The sequence below is a fragment of the Xenopus laevis genome, chromosome 7S, assembly GCF_017654675.1.
Source record: "Xenopus laevis strain J_2021 chromosome 7S, Xenopus_laevis_v10.1, whole genome shotgun sequence".
NCBI classification, from domain to species: domain Eukaryota; kingdom Metazoa; phylum Chordata; class Amphibia; order Anura; family Pipidae; genus Xenopus; species Xenopus laevis.
The window spans coordinates 717,358-735,459 of record NC_054384.1 but is presented as its reverse complement, the minus strand read 5'-3'; the positions used below and the strand labels follow the sequence as shown (position 1 = coordinate 735,459).

General features: G+C 44.2%; 1 protein-coding gene across 1 annotated transcript in view; it reads left to right on the top strand.

Annotated features, from left to right (window-relative positions):
* The window catches only part of sorcs3.S (sortilin-related VPS10 domain containing receptor 3 S homeolog), a 131,650-nt gene that overhangs the window by 67,263 nt on the left and 46,285 nt on the right, over positions 1-18,102 (top strand). Inside the window, exons 5-7 of the mRNA XM_041570756.1 lie at positions 628-701; positions 11,813-11,877; positions 15,242-15,360. Coding sequence (XP_041426690.1) covers positions 628-701; positions 11,813-11,877; positions 15,242-15,360 — 258 coding nt within the window. The remainder of the gene's footprint in view (positions 1-627; positions 702-11,812; positions 11,878-15,241; positions 15,361-18,102) is intronic.

The window sequence follows — 18,102 nt, the reverse complement described above, 5'->3', positions numbered from 1 at the left end:
CTGGCACAGGCCATAGTGCCCTCAATTCTCCAACTGACTCCCTGATATTAACCCTTAATCTCTCCCAGCAAATTTGGTATCACATTCTTCTCTCCCCTTCTATATTTCTCCCATTTGTCTCTCTTCTCCCTAACCCCCTTTTCCCATCTCTCCTTCTGTCTCTCATCCCCTCTCCTTTCCTTTTCTCTCCCAACTGTTTGGCCTTACTCTCCCCCATCCTCCCTCTTCTCTCCCCTTCTATATTTCTCCTCTCCCCCATTTGTCTCTCTACTCCCTAACCCCCTTTCCCTTCTCTCCTTCTGTCTCTCATCCCCTCTCCTTTCCTTTTCTCCCCAACTGTTTGGCCTTACTCTCCCCCATCCTCCCTCTTCTCTCCCCTTCTATATTTCTCCTCTCCCCCATTTGTCTCTCTACTCCCTAACCCCCTTTCCCTTCTCTCCTTCTGTCTCTCATCCCCTCTCCTTTCCTTTTCTCCCCCAACTGTTTGGCCTTACTCTCCCCCATCCTCCCTCTTCTCTCCCCTTCTATATTTCTCCTCTTCTCTCCATTTTGATTTCACCCTGACAATGCCGCACCCAGTTTTCCCCCTGCTACTCTCTCCTTACAGACTTTTCTTTTTGATTGCAGCTTTATAGCTCAATGGATTTTGGGAGAAGATGGAACCTGATGCACGAGAGGATCACACCAAACAGATTTTACTGGTAAGGGTTTGTTGAACCTTCCAACAGTGATGTTCTTACTATGGGCTTATGCAGTACCTGAGTATAGGAGAGTACATATGGGTAGAGTTAGTGGTGGTTGAATTGAAGGAGTGCAGGTTGGCTATTTGTGTACAATTGATAGTAATATTGTTATTCTTACCAAACAAATGAAATGAAGAGCCTTGTAAGGACTGGCCTATAGAGTGCAGCACTTGACACATCTGTAGAGGAGTCTGTGATGGACGAGGATGTGGCAGTTATTGTGTTTAACACCAGAGAGGGTTGAACTTGATGGGCAGTCGGCACTGTCTGTGGGTTCTGTAGCACTGGTACCTGAGAGTTAATGTTACTGAGAGGGAACGGATCAGCCAAGTGAAATGATGTGAGGACTTTGCTCTTATCTCCTGACGCCCCTCAGCGCCGCTCCCCTCTCTCCTCTCTTGTACTTTAGTTTGTGAGGATAAAGGTATCACCGGAGTGTGAAATCGATTTCCCAGAAAAGTAAATTCTCTTTTGATCGCGTGAGAGGTGAAAGGAAGAAACCAGTCTTTCCTTAATGATCGGGAACACACGGCCCCCTGTATCCGGCATGTAAAGTCTGGTTTGTTTTAATGAAGTGTAGGGTAGTGCATGGGGGTCTTGTAAAGCAGCTGCTGCCTCTGCACTTCACTAACTAGACTTCTGGGATTGGGTTTAGTCAGCCTGTGGACTTGGGTAATACTGATATATACAGTCGATTGGGAAAGCCAAGTGCTATGGATATGGGGGTACTCTATATCCCGACAGTTTGTCACCCTATGGTCACACTGATACGCACAGTAGGTTTGGAAAGCTGAGTGCTATGGGAATATGGGGTAGGACTCATCTCACAGAGTTTGTACTATTTTTCTCCTCTGATGAGAAGTTCCATTAGAAGTGGTCCTATCTATTTGGCATGGTCAGTAGGTATGAGTGGGAAGAGGTGGCACTTCATTCAGGTAGGGATGTTTTGGAGAAAGGAGGATTCTATAGGCCTCGATAGAGAAATGGGATTCCATATGTTGTAAAGGCCTCATTGGGTCAAGGTGGAGAGGCAGGAGGACCCCAATGATGAGGAGCCAGAAAGCCACGGTAGGAGCATGAGGCAGGAGGCCTCACAAAGATCAAGAGTCAGAAGGCCAAAATTGGAATATCTACCTTTGAGCAAGTTGGGCATATGGGGTAGGACTCTACATGTTTTACACACTTTGTACTATTTTTCTCCTCTGATGAAAAGTCCCATTAGAAGAGGTCCTAGCTATTTGCCATGGTCAGTAGGTATGAGCAGGAAGATGTGGTCCTTCATTCAGGTAGGGGTGTTTTGGAGAAAGGATGATTCTATAGGCCTCAGTAGAGAAATTGGGTTCCATATTAGTAAAGGCCTCATTGGGTCAAGGTGGAGAGGCAGGAGGACCTCCAATGATGAGGAGCCAGAAAGCCAAGTTTGTAACATCTGCCTTTTATTGAGTTGGGCAGGAAGAGACCTACCAGTGTCAATATCTCTCTGGATCTGGATTGTCTAATAAGACTGGGAAAACACAGAACCATAAGAATTAATTGAGAAAATCTGAAATTTGGGTAAAATCAAGCCTGTGGCCTTTGGAGAGTAAACAATAGTATCTTCCAATATCAATGTCTCCACTGAGTCGCCTTGTAGTTCCACTGCACCGGCCGCTCCAATAAAAGGAAACAATAATGTGCGAATCTCACTTATGATATATTAGTGTTTGTGCCTCTTTCTCATTGTTACATTTCCCATTACAGGGACGTTTCGTTTATACACAATTTATAGATTTTATGCCAGCGGGTATGATATGTGCCAGTAATAAGCGATGATCGTTACAGGGAGGTGACTGGCTCTTGGCTCCCCCTGCCCCGACGCTCCTTATGTTGTTTCTGCCTTTTCCAAATCTTTATTGGTTTACTAATGTCACAATCCAATACACCAGCTGGCAGTGCCCTCCTTTACTCTCGCCCGCAACATGGAGCTTTTGTGGCCACAGATAGAGGCAGAGATGTCTTAAACTGCAACTCCCAACAGCCCAGCAGAGCTTTAATACCCCTCGTTACTAATTTAATTAAATCTTCTCCTTTTTCATATTGTTATAACCCATTTGTACAAAGTGTATCATTATCATCATTTATATATAACTGATTTCAAGAGCATACTCTGTAAAGCCTATCTAGCAAGCTGGGCAGGCTCTCTTTTTATCACTTCCAGTCATTGACAGTCTAACCTTCACGGTGACAGTTCTTTTAGCAACTCAAAGTGATAGACGAGACTTCATTTATACCCCACGGTGGTTGAGGCTAAAGAGGCGGGGTCAGGGATGTATCGGGGTATAATGTGGGCGTGGCTTTATTCTCAGGCATGACAGTCCTGGGGAGGTTGATGTTTGTGTGATTCCCAATTTATTGCTTTTATTTCTCCTTTCTGCACAGTTCCCACCATTGTGTATTTTGAATTAATTAAAGCCGTCTATGTATGAAGTCTTTATACATAATTTCGATTCCTATATAGAAAGCTCATTCCATTACCCAGAGCACAGGATTCAGACTGATGGAAGTGTGGGTGTCAGACGTCTTCTAGACTGTCTCTTACCCGGCCCGTGACGCTCTCATTATCCTCCATCTACTGATCCGTTATTATTCTGAATTACCGGCAAATAAAACCTCCCACTCCCTTAAAACACAGGTAGGAGAGTAAATATTAGGTTGGAATCCCTGATTTCTTTAATGTTAGCGGAGAGAAGATTTTTTACTGCCATAAAAAGATGTAAATCACTGGAAATGATTCAAGGCAAAGGCAGATGCTGAAGCGCGGCGTGAGCAAATATTTTATGGTAATGGCCAAATAATAAAAAGTTTTACATTCTTCATCAAAGTGCGGAGAGAAACGGCCGGCGAGGGGAGGGGAATGCAATATTCATATGGCACTTAATGGAAATATGGTGTCGACCGCTTTAGTCATTATTTCATTCATGTTGGCGATGCCTTGCTGTAAAATGTAGATATTTTTAATATTTTTTGTCTGCAGACCATCACCCCTACACCAGCACCCCTTTATCATCAGTTCCCATTCCTTATCCATCAGTCCTTTACCCCTTAACCCTCATCCATCCATCTTCATTCCTCAACCAGAAACCCTTAACCAGCACTTCTCATGTTTGAACCCTCAGCCCTTTACTCTTAATCCTTCAATCATCAGCCCTTTATTGCTCAACCATCAGTCCTCATCTGTCAGCCAACATTGTTCAACCATCTTTCCCCATTCCTTAATCAATCCTCATGCCAACCATCAGCCCTATACCTCTCATCTACCAGTCCTCAACTATCTCAACTTGCATCCTTCAACCACCGGCTCACAGCTATAAAGCAACATTCTTCAACCATTAGTTTCATCTGTTAACCAATACCCCTTAATGATTAGCTCTAAGCCCACAGTTGTCATCTTCAGTCCTTTACTTCTCTACCATTCTACACCAATTCTCATACGGTTATACCTCAGTCATCAGCCTCTTACCTTTCCACCACCAGTCGTCATCACTCAACCAATGTTCTTCAATCATCAGATGAGACTAAATTGTGCAGAACTATAGGTTCCATGCAGGATGCTGCCACTTTGCACAGTGATTTGTCTAAACTGGAAAACTGGGCAGCAAACTGGAAAATGAGGTTCAATGTTGATAAATGCAGGTTATGCACTTTGGCAAAAATAATATAAATGCAAGTTCTGCACTAAATGGCAGTGTGTTGGGAGTTTCCTTAAATGAGAAGGATCTTGGGGTCTTTGTAGATAACAAGTTGTCTAATTCTGGGCAGTGTCATTCTGTGGCTACTAAAGCAAATAAAGTTCTTGTATAAAAAAGGGCATTAACTCAAGGGATGAAACATAATTGTGTCTCTTTATAGGTCCCTGGTGAGGCCTCATCTGGAGTATGGGGGCAGTTTTGGACTCCAGTCCTTAAGAGGGATATAAATGAGCTGGAGAGAGTGCAGAGACTAAGTGCAACTAAACTGGTTAGAGGGAGGGAAGAGTTAAATTATGAGGGGAGACTGACAAGGTTGGGGTTGTTTTCTCTGGGGAAAAAAGGCGCTTGTGAGGGGACATGATTAGACTTTACAAGTACATTAGAGGACATTATAGACAAATAGCAGGGGACCTTTTTACCCATAAAGAGAATCACGTACCAGAGGCCTCCCCTTCAGACTAGAGGAAAAGAAGTTTCATTTAAAGGAACAGAGTAGGGGGTTCATCACAGTGAGGACAGTGAGGTTGGGAAATGCACTGCCGGGTGATGATTCAGTTAATGACTATAAGAGGGACTTGGATGATTTCTTGGACAGACATAATACAAAGGCTATTGTGATACTAAACTCTATAGTTAGTATAGATATGGGTATATATCATTTATGTGAATGTATGGAGGGGTATATGTATGGATGCTGGGTTTTCATTTGGAGGGGTTCAACTTGATGAACTTTATCTTTTTGAACCTGATTTAACTATCAGTTTTCATTACTCAGCCATCAGTCTACAGTTCTTAACCAAAATCCTTCAGCAATTAGTCCTCATCCATTGAGCAAATCCCCTCTTCCAGTTCTCATATCTCAACCAGCTTCCTTCAACCACCAATCCCCATACCTCAGTCATCAACCTTTTATCTTTCCAAAACCAGTTGTCATCACTCAAGCAACACTTTTCAATCATCTACCATCAATCTACAGCTCTTAACCAACATCCTTAAGTTATTAGTCCTCATCCATTGACCAGAACCCTCAACTGTTCCTCAGTCAACATTCCTCATCATTCCTTTGCTCATAATCACCTAGTCCCCATCACTAAACTATCGTCATCACTCAACCAACAATCTTCAATCAACAATCAATCATTGCTCAACCGTCAGTTTACAGCTCTTAACCAACATCTTTCAGCCATTAGCCCAGCTCCATTGACCAAAACCCCTTAACCATCAGTTCTTATCCCTCAGTCAACATTGATGATCATTAAATATTCATCTCTTACTATTTAACCAGCAGTCCCATCACTCAATGATCAACCTTTACTCCTCAACCTTTAGTCTTCCAGCCAAAGCACTGATAGTGTTTGTATGTTCTTCCCAATGGGTTTTTGAGGGGCCCATGCTTTAGGGACATTCCATAGGGTCAATGTTCAGTTTTCAATGACAACATGGCCACCAGCAATCACCTTACAGATCATATTCCGGTTTCACACAGTGCATTGATATGATGTTCAGTAATTGAATAAAAGGATATAATGCCTGAGATATAATGTGTAGGCAGCACAGCACATGGGACATATCACTTGTATGATTTATGTTGCCCCCAGAGGGAAGTTACCCAACTAGTAAACCTAATTAGTCCATAATTAATCATGATTAATGCACTTGCAGAATTCTATTAAAATGCTTGGTACCTCACGTAATAAACATCGGTTGGAAACGGCCTGGTGACGAGATTTATTAATAATATATATATTCATTAGTGGGGGAATAATGTAATTGTGGCCCAGATCATGCTCATTCTCTCAGTTCATCTCATTCGATCCGGGGGGCAATGGAGATTGTAGTCACCTACTTTACCTTCTTATGTTCCATTTAGATTTGTCTCATGGAAACAATAAAACAATAAGAGGTGGGTCTGTAAGTTGCTCCCTTTAATAAAGGAGGTAATGACCTGCAGCTTCACTTTCCCATAAACTTCCATTGTTTCTGATTGTTTTGTCTTTCTTAACTTGCCTAGAGATAGGGGACATAGTTTGATGTTACGGGGGGGGGGGCATGGCTGATAAGGAATGGAATTATACAGCAGGACCCCCCCCAAGTTAGCACTTGCATTGTATAGAGTGACCCCATAGAATTATTCCAGCACGTGTCCCTTTGTACTAAGCACAATTCAGCAGGAACAGCCCCTTCATATATTTCTCATCATCAGTTGCTGGTGGACTGTGCATCCCAATTGGGGTTTTTACCTCTTTGCCCAGAGAATGTATCAGGGGATTTGTTTCCGGGTGACACTGAGGAATAACCCCCCCCCGGACCCCTCTGCAGGGTCTCTCTCTTATGGGAGGAGCATAAGTGTAAGTTCTTCTGTCAGGCACTGCTTTGCCCTGTAAGTAAGTAAAGTAACTGCAGATCTTATTGCTCTTAGATCGTAAGCTCTGCAGGTCAGGGGCCTCCTCTGTCTTTTTCTACTTATTTACCGTTCTACTTCTTGTAGTATTTATATGGCCGCACTGTACAAACAAAGCTACGCACACCTACACACATAGGTGAGTTGAGGTTGGGTCCCCTAATGTGCAATTGTGCTGCGTTATTTAAGTTTTTGGGATTATGAAAAGGCATAACTCCCAACTGTCCCATTTGCAGAGGGACAGTCCCTCTTTTGACAGCTCAACCAGCAGTCCCTCGTTTGTACTGGAAAGCCCCGATTTTCTCTGCACTGAAAGCCAGAAAAAGAAACAAAGTTTCGAACTTTTTTGGCTTTTGGCAAAGAGCCCAGAACAGCCACAGCTGCAGATAAGATACTTTTGTAACAAATTTGAGATAAGATAACAAGTCTCTTGGGAGAAGTTAGACTCACAGCTTAAAGGGCAATTCACCTTCATTAGCAAAACTGTAATAACTGGAAAAAAAACAGAAATATGTTCAAAATTTCATAACCTGTCAAATTTTGTAAAATGAACATGGTAATTAGGGGGTGTGGCCACAGAAATGGGCGTATCCCACTGTCCCTTTTTTTATTTCCAAAATTTTGGGAGTTATAAAAAGGGGGTGATGCTGATGGTATCATTACCTATGACAGGGCACAGACAGCCTACAATTTGCTGCTATACTACAACTCCCAGCAACCCCTGACAGTCATTGAAAGCTATTGGGATGAGAGTTTCAGTTCCATTTAAAGGGGAAGAGGATGGGGCCTTTTTTTTCTCCCCTGGGTCAGTGACTTTCCTATTTCCCAGAAACCTGTGAAATTGCAAAAGACCAGCAGATTTGCTGTGAAAAACCCTTAAAAATCCTCTTTTATGTTTGCCTTTAACTCTTTCTGCAGAAGATATAAATGAGTGCGTCACAAGAGGTGCCACATTCTGTCTGACCTTCTGCCCAAGTAAAACCCCCCAATCTCCACCAGATCATAAACCCTGTTGCTGAGCAGCTGTGGGACCCCTGTATTGGGGGGGGGGGGTTGAATATAAAGACTTTAATGGAATGTTTACATTTTAGAATAAAAAAATATGGAATAAAATATTAAACTGCATTTTTGTTATCAGATTCCTACTTTTCTGCTCTGTCCCTTAAAGGACAAGTAAAGTGTTATTCAGGGGGGTGCAAATCTGTTAGTCACCCCCCAGTGAATATAATGATTGACTGTAGACCCCAGGCCAGCGCTCCTATTTGCTGCAATTTGCCCTGGGGTATTTTCCAATGAGCGTCGCCATCTTTCAACATATGGGAAGACTGAGACTTGGGGTGGTGAGCTGGGCCAGGACTCCCCAATACTGTGCCCTGCACCCGGACATGTTGTACATGGGGCAAAGAAAGGACTAGTGGGTCAATGTCACGTACAGTAAATACAGTAGCCAGACCCCTATAATGAGGGGTCTCTATAATAAGGAATTAGAGACACTCAACAGCTCAGTGAATTTGAATGGAAATACGATGTATAGACTTTGGGGTGAGAGACTGACGCCTCCAGAAAAAGCCCATTGGCGGCTCCAGAAATGCCACTTTCAGCGGTAAAAGTAATGGATGGGCTTTTGTGGCTGCGAGAATATTAGAACATAATAAAATCTCTCTCGTGCACAACGGCTGCAACTGCCTGTTTTATCCCAGCTGTTAATTGGATTATATATACGTTTACTTGTCTTTTAATTATTTCACAGAAGACTATTAATATTTCATTCCTCTCGTTGCATTTATTAAGCGAGAACCAGAGATCCGTCTGCCAAGTGGTACTGCCACGTTCTGTGCCTGGGACTGAAAGAGTCATGGGCTGAATGGGGGAGTTGGTTACTGCACTGGGGAGGAATAAGTTAATTAGCAAGGTCAGTGGGCTTCTCAGGGATGTCTTTAGTTGAGGTGGAGTGTGATGTGTAACTGGGTTTTGATATCTTTATTGTACTGTCTCCATCTTGTTCTTCTGTCTCCATCTTGCCCTACTGTCTCCATCTTGTCCTACTGTCTCCATTTTGCTTTACTGTCTCCATCTTGTCCTACTGTCTCCATCTTGTTCTTCTGTCTCCATCTTGTCCTACTGTCTCCATTTTGCTTTACTGTCTCCATCTTGTCCAACTGTCTCCAAAGTTTCCTACTGTCTCCATCTTGTCCTGTTCTCTCCATCATACTCTGCTATCTCCATCTTGTCCTACTGTTTCCATAGTTTCCAAATGTCTCCATTTAGTTCTACTGTCTCCATCTTGCTTTACTGTATCCATCTGGCCATACTATTTGCATCTTGCCCAACTGTCTCCATCTTGTCCTACTGTCTCCATCTTGTCCTACTGTCTCCATTTTGCTCTATTGTCTCCATATTGTCCTACTGTCTCCCTCTTGCCCTACTATCTCCATCTTGTCCTACTGTCTCCATCTTGCCCTACTGTCTCCATCTTGTCCTACTGTCTCCATCTTGTCCTACTGTCTCCATCTTGTTCTACTGTCTCTATCTTGCTCTATTGTCTCCATATTGTCCTACTGTCTCCATCTTGTCCTACTGTCTCCATCTTGTCCTACTGTCTCCATCTTGTCCTACTGTCTCCATCTTGCCCTACTGTCTCCATCTTGCTCTATTGTCTCCATATTGTCCTACTGTCTCCATCTTGCTCTACTGTCTCCATCTTGCCCTTGCCAACCAGTGCAGCCAGAGATTGGGGTTTGGGAAGATTTAGGGGTACCAATATGGCAGCTTCCAGTCAATCTGCTGCCCAGGCCGTGCTAGTGATGCCCATATACAGGTAAGTACAGTGACATTTCCCAGTAGTGTAGTAGAATATTCCCTGCAGTTCCGCTGACACTGACGCAGTTACACAGAGATTTAATAGAGTGAGTAAATATTTGCAGTGTTCTGAGGCTGATACTGGAGCAATTCACTTTATCTCTGAATAAATATTAGTTGTTAAATACAAAATACTCTCGTTCTTGTCACTCTCAGGCGATCTCTATATTCCTGCCGGTATCTGAGAAGCAGCACAAGGGCTTTGCATCTAAAATGTCACAAAAAGAACCCACATTTGGTACCGAGGATCTTGCATTTTATTGATCTGGTGCCGGAGCAGCACGATTCTGTGTGTTTGGCTGAGGGATTTCGCTTTGTGCTTCATAAAAATCGATGAATTATGTATTTGTCTCCGAGTTTACTCAAGAAACATTTCCCCAGATGCCGCCCCCGCGGGGCACGAGCCCAAGCAAGTGTGAAAGCCGATTTGTTCTGCAACATCCCAAGAGAGGCCCCAATCCCACGGGCTGGAAAACTCGGTTGTGTAAAACCTGCCATTGGGCCCAACTGGGGACAACTGCAGCCTCAGGGGCTGTCACTTCTACATATTCAACTCCTTTTCTACTGAAATAGCAGCAACTGTGGGGGCTTTTAATGAACTACAGGGGGCCGAGGGGCTTTGGATAAAGTGCAGGGGGCTGAGGGGCTTTGGGTAAAGTGCAGGGGGCCGAGGGGCTTTGGATAAAGTGCAGGGGGATGAGGGACTTTGGGTAAAGTGCAGGGGGCTGAGGGACTTTGGGTAAAGTGCAGGGGGCTGAGGGACTTTGGGTAAAGTGCAGGGGGCTGAGGGGCTTTGGATAAAGTGCAGGGGATGAGGGACTTTGGGTAAAGTGCAGGGGCTGAGGGACTTTGGGTAAAGTGCAGGGGGCTGAGGGACTTTGGGTAAAGTGCAGGGGGCTGAGGGGCTTTGGATAAAGTGCAGGGGGCTGAGGGACTTTGGATAAAGTGCAGGGGGCTGGGGGGCTTTGGATCTACTGAAGGACAGAGGGACATTTAATGAACTAAGGGGGTAGAAGGCATCTCAGCCAGGAACAGGCAAGGTCAATGGAAGACCAGCCCAAAACCCAAGTCAGAACACTTGACTCCATTGGACTTGTCCTGGAGACTGAATGTAGGGATGTGCAGAACTTCCATTGTTGTAACAAGCTGTCTGAATTGGGCTACCAAACCCCGATTTCTGGGCTGAACCCCCCTCAATACTTGGGGGTATTTCCATGGCAAATCCCTTGCAGGGCTCAACTGTATTCGTTGCTCTTCCTGCGAGCGAAACGCGTGACACATTCGGCCCAGACTTTCCCCTCAAGTGGATCTTGACTGAAATGTCATTGTACATCCAGCGTCACTAGTCCATTGTCCTGCCGTGACTCATGAGCTCCATTAACTCTTCCCAGGGGTCTCCAGATGACCCTTTACTTTAAATATACAAATGTCTTATATGGCACTTTGCCCAGAGCAGATCCTCAAGCAGCAAAGCTTCAATTGTGCTACTATTTCTCTAGAGTCGCATCCCAGGGTGATGTGAATCAGGAGCCAAATCACCCACATAAATGAGGGGAGAACATACGGACTCCATGCACATAACATACACTGCAGCGATGTACAACAGATATAGGGGGTGTAGTTATATCAAACACATATTTATTGTAGGGGCAGAGATTTGCCTGCACTGCATTTAATGTGACACTTTAATCCAACTTTATCCAATAAAGGTTTTTTTTTTTATAACAGGTTTAATTTTTATTCATTTTTAAAACAAGGGAGAGGGGATTGAGATAAAGAAGTAGTGGTGCAGAAATGGCACAAAGCGAGTCCATAGGAAATTCTCTTGAAGCAAAGCAACTTGGGTCGCCGTCCATATGTATTTATTAATCAAGCGGAAGGTTCACACCATGTGCCAAAAAGAACCGTCCATTTAACCTCTTTGTTCCCATACAGAAGTAGGTAATGACCATGAAACAGGCCAAATGGTTAGAAGCAGGAGGGCCCAGCTGACCCAATTTGTGCAGTTTTTGTGCCACTGCTTTGCCAATTTAACCCACCGATGTGCCGCTCCCGTCTCACCGTGTCTCTCTCACCCGCAGGTCTGTAACGGGTTTAGATAAAGAGCCGGACCTGGTGCACATGGAGGCCCGTTCTGCTGATGGACGTGAGTATTTATAGCAAATACAAATGGCACAGGCCGTACCCCCCTTCCTACAGTTTAATTTTAATGAAGTATCACAAGGGCTTTATCTGACAGTTGACAAACTCAGGAACCAACGTGCAGGTCCAGAGCCCATTACCAGCCGGTTCCACTTGTGACTCTGTCATTTATAATCTGTTTTACATTAGCCGTACAGGCACCGCATGTCACACCAAATATTAGTTCTGTTCCTGGCCGAGGCTGACACTGATGCTGAATAGCAAGTGAGGGAATACAGGGATATGGGAGATACTGTAACTCATAGTACAAGTGAGGGAATACAGGGATATGGGAGAGAGCTCATAGTACAAGTTGATCCAGGGACTGGTCCCATTGCCATTTTGGAGTCAGGAAGGAATTTTCCCCCTCTGATGCAAATTGGAGAGACTTCAGATGGGTTTTTTTCCGCCTTCCTCTGGATCAACTGGCAGTTAGGCAGGTTATATATAGACTTAAGGTTGGACTTGATGGACATGTGTCTTTTTTTCAACCTTACTTACTATGTTACTATGTTAAAGGGAATGCTCTGGGCTGGTGTTGGCCCCTGGGCACAAATGTTCATTAGTCAAAGCTAAAATGGCACATGAGTTGTGTGACACACGTGCCCCAGTGGACCCTCACTTACCTGCACCACTGCCCTTGTATGTTGAGTAACATATATAGTAATAGCACAGTAACAGTAACATAGTGACATAGTTACACAGTAACACAGTAATACAGTAACATCGTAAGTGAGGTTGAAAAAAGACACACGTCCATCAAGTTCAACCTTAAGTCTATATATAACCTGCTTAACTGTCAGTTGCTCCAGTGTTTGCCCTTTATTCTCTTGGCACAAAGCAATAGAGCCCCGGGGCAGCCCACGGCTACCGACCACTTTGCTCAGAGTAACGGTGTCTCTGGTGAGTGAGTTGCACAATTGCAGCACATTTGCATCTAACAAAGCATTTCCGTATAGTGATGTTGTTGTTGCTTCTCATCTTGGCACCTGCTTCATAAAGGAGACTCCATGGCAGAAATCTCAGTCACATTATCAGTGGGGTAACTAGATATTACTGGGCCCCACAGCAAATTATTTTTCAGGCCCCCAAAATGTTTAGCAGTTGACTTGTTTCTCCAATATTTATTGAAACTGTATATGAATTAGGGCCTCGTGGGGCCCCTATACCTCCTGGGCCCCCCTGCAGCCGCAGGGTCTGCTTCCTCTATAGTTACGCCCCTGCACATTATAATCCATAACCCGAGCCATATATTTTACTTTTATTGGCCTAGAATTTGCTAAACGTCAGAAGCTAAAACCCCTAAATTGCGGCAGCGCAGGCGTCTGGGTCTCAGGGTAATTGAGTTGGTCTGATTACTGAGCGCCGCTGCCCACCTGATATTTATACATAATGGGATAAGTACCTTTATATCATTTTGTATATCATTGTATATGTGAAAACAAGAGGCTGACGGCTCCTGTGCATCTCATTAGACAGATTAGATCGTTAGTGTAATTGCAGAACACGCCGCTCTCCTGAGCTTTGCTCATACTGATGATACATGAGGTGCGAGGATAGGGGCGCTGCTTGTATTTGGGGGGGTCGAGCCGCTCTCATATAGGGGTTATATTTATATCCTAGAATTATAATGAGGGTTTCCTGAAAGTCAATTGTTTGCACCTTCCTTACTGAGAATGGTGTCCCTTGGTTACTGTACCCTGGGTAACATGGGGGTCACTCAGACATTCATTTATGAGGATTTACTCTCTGTACAAGCCGTAGGGGATATATCGTGGATGGCAGATGTATCCCCTGTTTTTAGGTTCTGAGCCATCCAGTTAAGTGACCCTTTAAGAAACACCAGAGGGTTAAGCAGCAGGGGGTTGGCTGGACAGACAAGAGGTGTTTTAGGGCTCTTACACATGAGCGTTTTTACCTGCGCTCCCCTGCGTTCCGTTTTTCGGCGTCCAGCCGCAGGGGAGCGCAGATAAAAACGCTCATGTGTAAGAGCCCTAAGGGAGTGAGTATCAGACGTGTAGCTCTTACTCACTCTCTACACACCTGCTGCTCATTCCCTTAAACACCTCTTGTCTGTCCAGCTTTCTTTTATATTGAACATGGCTGTCTGGAGTGGATATTGCTGTTTTCTCTTTCTCTGCCTGCGTTACGGGTATTTGCCAGACTCCTTGGTGAGGTCCAAAGTGGTGATATACCGGGCGGGACCCAACCTCTCTATACGTTTGTCTATCCTGGGCATGGAATAGGCGTGAAATTTGGAAATTTGATTGAGTCTTCTGAAATCATTGCAGAATCTCAGAGTATCATTGGGCTTGGGGACCAACACAATTGGGTTTGACCATTGACTCTGTGACTCTTCAATAACCCCTAATTCCAGCGTTTTTTCCCCTCCTCTGAGACAGCCTTCTGGGGGGCCTCTGGAGTCCGATAAGCTTTGAGACACACCTTTACCCCCGGCTCTGTAATTACATGATTAAAAGCCATGGACTTGGAAAAGGAGGTTCCCCCCCATGAAATAGGATTTGTTTAAAAAAAAAACCCCAATGTCATGAGGCCCCCCCATCAGAGCGTCTGCCTTTAGTTTGACTTTATTAAGACCCGGCTCACTGGCTGCCACGTGGGGTTAATGCAGTGCTCATGATCTATTTTCTACATTGATCTTACTGGCAATTCAGGGGTTAATGCAATGTTCATGACCAGTGGTGATCTTATTGACATGTCTGGGGTTAATGCAGCGCTCCCTATCTATTTTCTTCAGTGATTTTACTGGTATGTTTGGGGTGACTGCAATGCTCATAACCATGTTCTATAGTAATGTTACTGGTATGTCTGGGGTTAATTCAGGGCTTCTGCTCTTCTTTTACAGTGATTTTACTGGCATCTCAAGGTTCTTGAATAATTCTTAATGGTGATCTTACCGGCATGTCTGGTGTTAATGCAATACTCATTATCTATTTCCGATTTCAATCTTATCTGGGTTAATACAGGGATCATGTTCTATTTTTTTTTTTAGTAATTTTTAGCTGTGGTTAAAACAATGCTAATTATCTATTTCTTTCTGCAGTGATATTACTGCCATGTCTGAGGTTAATGCAGTGGCATTAACTATTTCCTGCTTTGTTCTTGCTGGCATGCCTGGGGTGAATGTAGTGTTCTATTTTCTGCAGTGATATTACTGCCATGTCTGGGGTTAAACAATGCTCATTATCCATTTCCTTGTACTTGTCTGCCTACCTACCTACCTATGTACTTGTCTACTTACCTGCCTCAGATTTGTGTGGCTTCTCTGTATTTGTTGCCCTAACAGCCAATGACCTCCCTCGTTACAGAAGCCCATTATATCACCTGTCGAATCCAGGAGTGTTCTGAGACCACCCGGGGGGTCCCTTTCCCACGATCCATTGACACCAACTCTTTGGTTGTGCAGGATGAGTACGTCTTCATTCAGGTAAGTTATTTAACAACAGTAACTTATGTGGAATATAAAATGCACAGACTGACACATTGTCTGCAAAGAGGAACTGACTGGTATCACCTAATTGCCAAATTACTGTAGCTCTCCACCAATAGGAATGCACTAGATCTGTGATCCCCAACCAGTAGCTCGTGAGTAACATGTTGCTCCCCAACCCCTTGGATGTTGCTCTCAGTGGCCTCAAAGCAGGTGATTATTTTTTAATTCCAGGCTTGGAGGCAAGTTTTATTGTATAAAAACCAGTTGTACTGCCAAACAGAGTCTCAATGTAGGTTGACAATCCACATAGGGGCTACTAAATGGCCAATCACAGCACTTATTTGGCACCCCAAGAACATTTTTCATGCTAGTGTTGCTCCCCAACTCCTTTTACTTCTGAATGTTGCTCACGGGTTCAAAAGGTTGGGGATCCCTGCACTAGTTACACCTGCCTGCCCAATACAAGGTTACCAATAGTAGCACATTAGTAACACATGGCTTCATTCATTCCTGGAACATTCTGTCCCAGTGGCTGCACAGATCCTATCTGATCCCCATTGTAAGCAGCAGTCCTGTCCTGCTTTATGGCTGCTGAGATTCTAGCTATCTGTATAACAGAACATTCTGTCCCAGTGGCTGCACAGATCCTATCTGATCCCCATTGTAAGCAGCAGTCCTGTCCTGCTTTATGGCTGCTGAGATTCTAGCTATCTGTATAACAGAACATTCTGTCCCAGTGGCTGCACAGATCCTATCTGATCCCCATTGTAAGCAGCAGTCCTGTCCTGCTTTATGGCAGCTGAGATTCTAGCTATCTGTATAACAGAACATTCTGTCCCAGTGGCTGCACAGATCCTATCTGATCCCCATTGTAAGCAGCAGTCCTGTCCTGCTTTATGGCAGCTGAGATTCTAGCTATCTGTATAACAGAACATTCTGTCCCAGTGGCTGCACAGATCCTATCTGATCCCCATTGTAAGCAGCAGTCCTGTCCTGCTTTATGGCAGCTGAGATTCTAGCTATCTGTATAACAGAACATTCTGTCCCAGTGGCTGCACAGATCCTATCTGATCCCCATTGTAAGCAGCAGTCCTGTCCTGCTTTATGGCAGCTGAGATTCTAGCTATCTGTATAACAGAACATTCTGTCCCAGTGGCTGCACAGATCCTATCTGATCCCATTGTAAGCAGCAGTCCTGTCCTGCTTTATGGCAGCTGAGATTCTAGCTATCTGTATAACAGAACATTCTGTCCCAGTGGCTGCACAGATCCTATCTGATCCCCATTGTAAGCAGCAGTCCTGTCCTGCTTTATGGCAGCTGAGATTCTAGCTATCTGTATAACAGAGCATTCTGTCCCAGTGGCTGCACAGATCCTATCTGATCCCCATTGTAAGCAGCAGTCCTGTCCTGCTTTATGGCAGCTGAGAATCTTGGTTCAATATTTAAAGTCCAGCCTTTCTGTAGTTTGGTCTCTTTTCTGGTAGAAGCGAAGGTTTGGATCCATTTATAGTATTTATATCCAGCCGGGGATCGGAACACAAGGTGCATTTTTCATTTCTTACTCTCCTTTTTTATGTTTAATTCTGAGAAGCCGAAGTTCTTAAGAGAAATCAATCCACACAATTTATTTTAACTTCTGCCTCCTTAGTTTCCATTGATTTCTATCCCGGGAATCAATGGCAGAAAAGACAACTGATCAGGACATTGAGTTTCCAAGGAGCCACCCGGCCCTAAGTCTTTATTGAACCAGACATTAAATTCTTATTATCAGATTAATTGAATGAAGGAATTTAATGAATGATCTGATAAAACCAATTTCTACTGTGAGGTCCCCCCGCCCCCCCCCCCCCCCAAACATGGAATAGTCTTGTGAGTCACATGGCTCTACAGCTTGATGTGTCATTGGTTAAAAATGAGGGAGGGGCGACGCAGTATTAGGATGAGAGATCAAAGCTCACAGCTACAATCCCTGCCATAAAGCAAACCCCAAGTGCTGTTGTGCCATGAAGGAGAGAATGACATGAGTAGCGGCAAATACAAACCCATGTAGACAGAAAAATGGACAGAAATTTTAGTTGCAATATTTACACAAATGGACCGGGTCCCCTTCTAATCCTCCCTTTAACCCTTTCTAGTATTTCCTCACTGGTTCTCTCCCAGTACCTGCCCCCCCCCCCTCAGGTTATTGGAAGAGAGATAAAGGGAAAGTGACGGAATAATCTGGGAAGACAAATGTACCAAACAGCAAACAGATTTGTCCGACAAGATTCATGGGCCCAGGCCGAGGCCCAATTAAACCGCAAAGCAAAATTCCAGAAAATGAGATTAATGGGAAAGTCATTAGCGAGCGAAACGCGAGATCATTTTACTCGAACACGGCCGCTGATCACTCAGCAAATAATTGGATGACATTCATTAAATCTGCAGTAAAACTCCGGATTCAGAAGAAAAGCCACAATAATCCCCGGATTTGCTGTTTTGGCGACTTTCTCTTAAATTGTTTTGTCTCTTGTTTCAACTAAACTCATTAATGATCTCATTGGCCTGAAATTGGCTCTTGTTTGCTACATAGATAGGGCCACCGGGCCCCCAGACTTTCACTGCACTCCATGCCCCTATAAAGTCACAGGCAACCCAATAAGAACCCCACGTCTTAATCTCAGTTGTTGTCTCTGTGTTAATCTGAGGGCAACTTTCTTCATTAAAGGGGAAGTTCACCCACAATCTCTAATTCT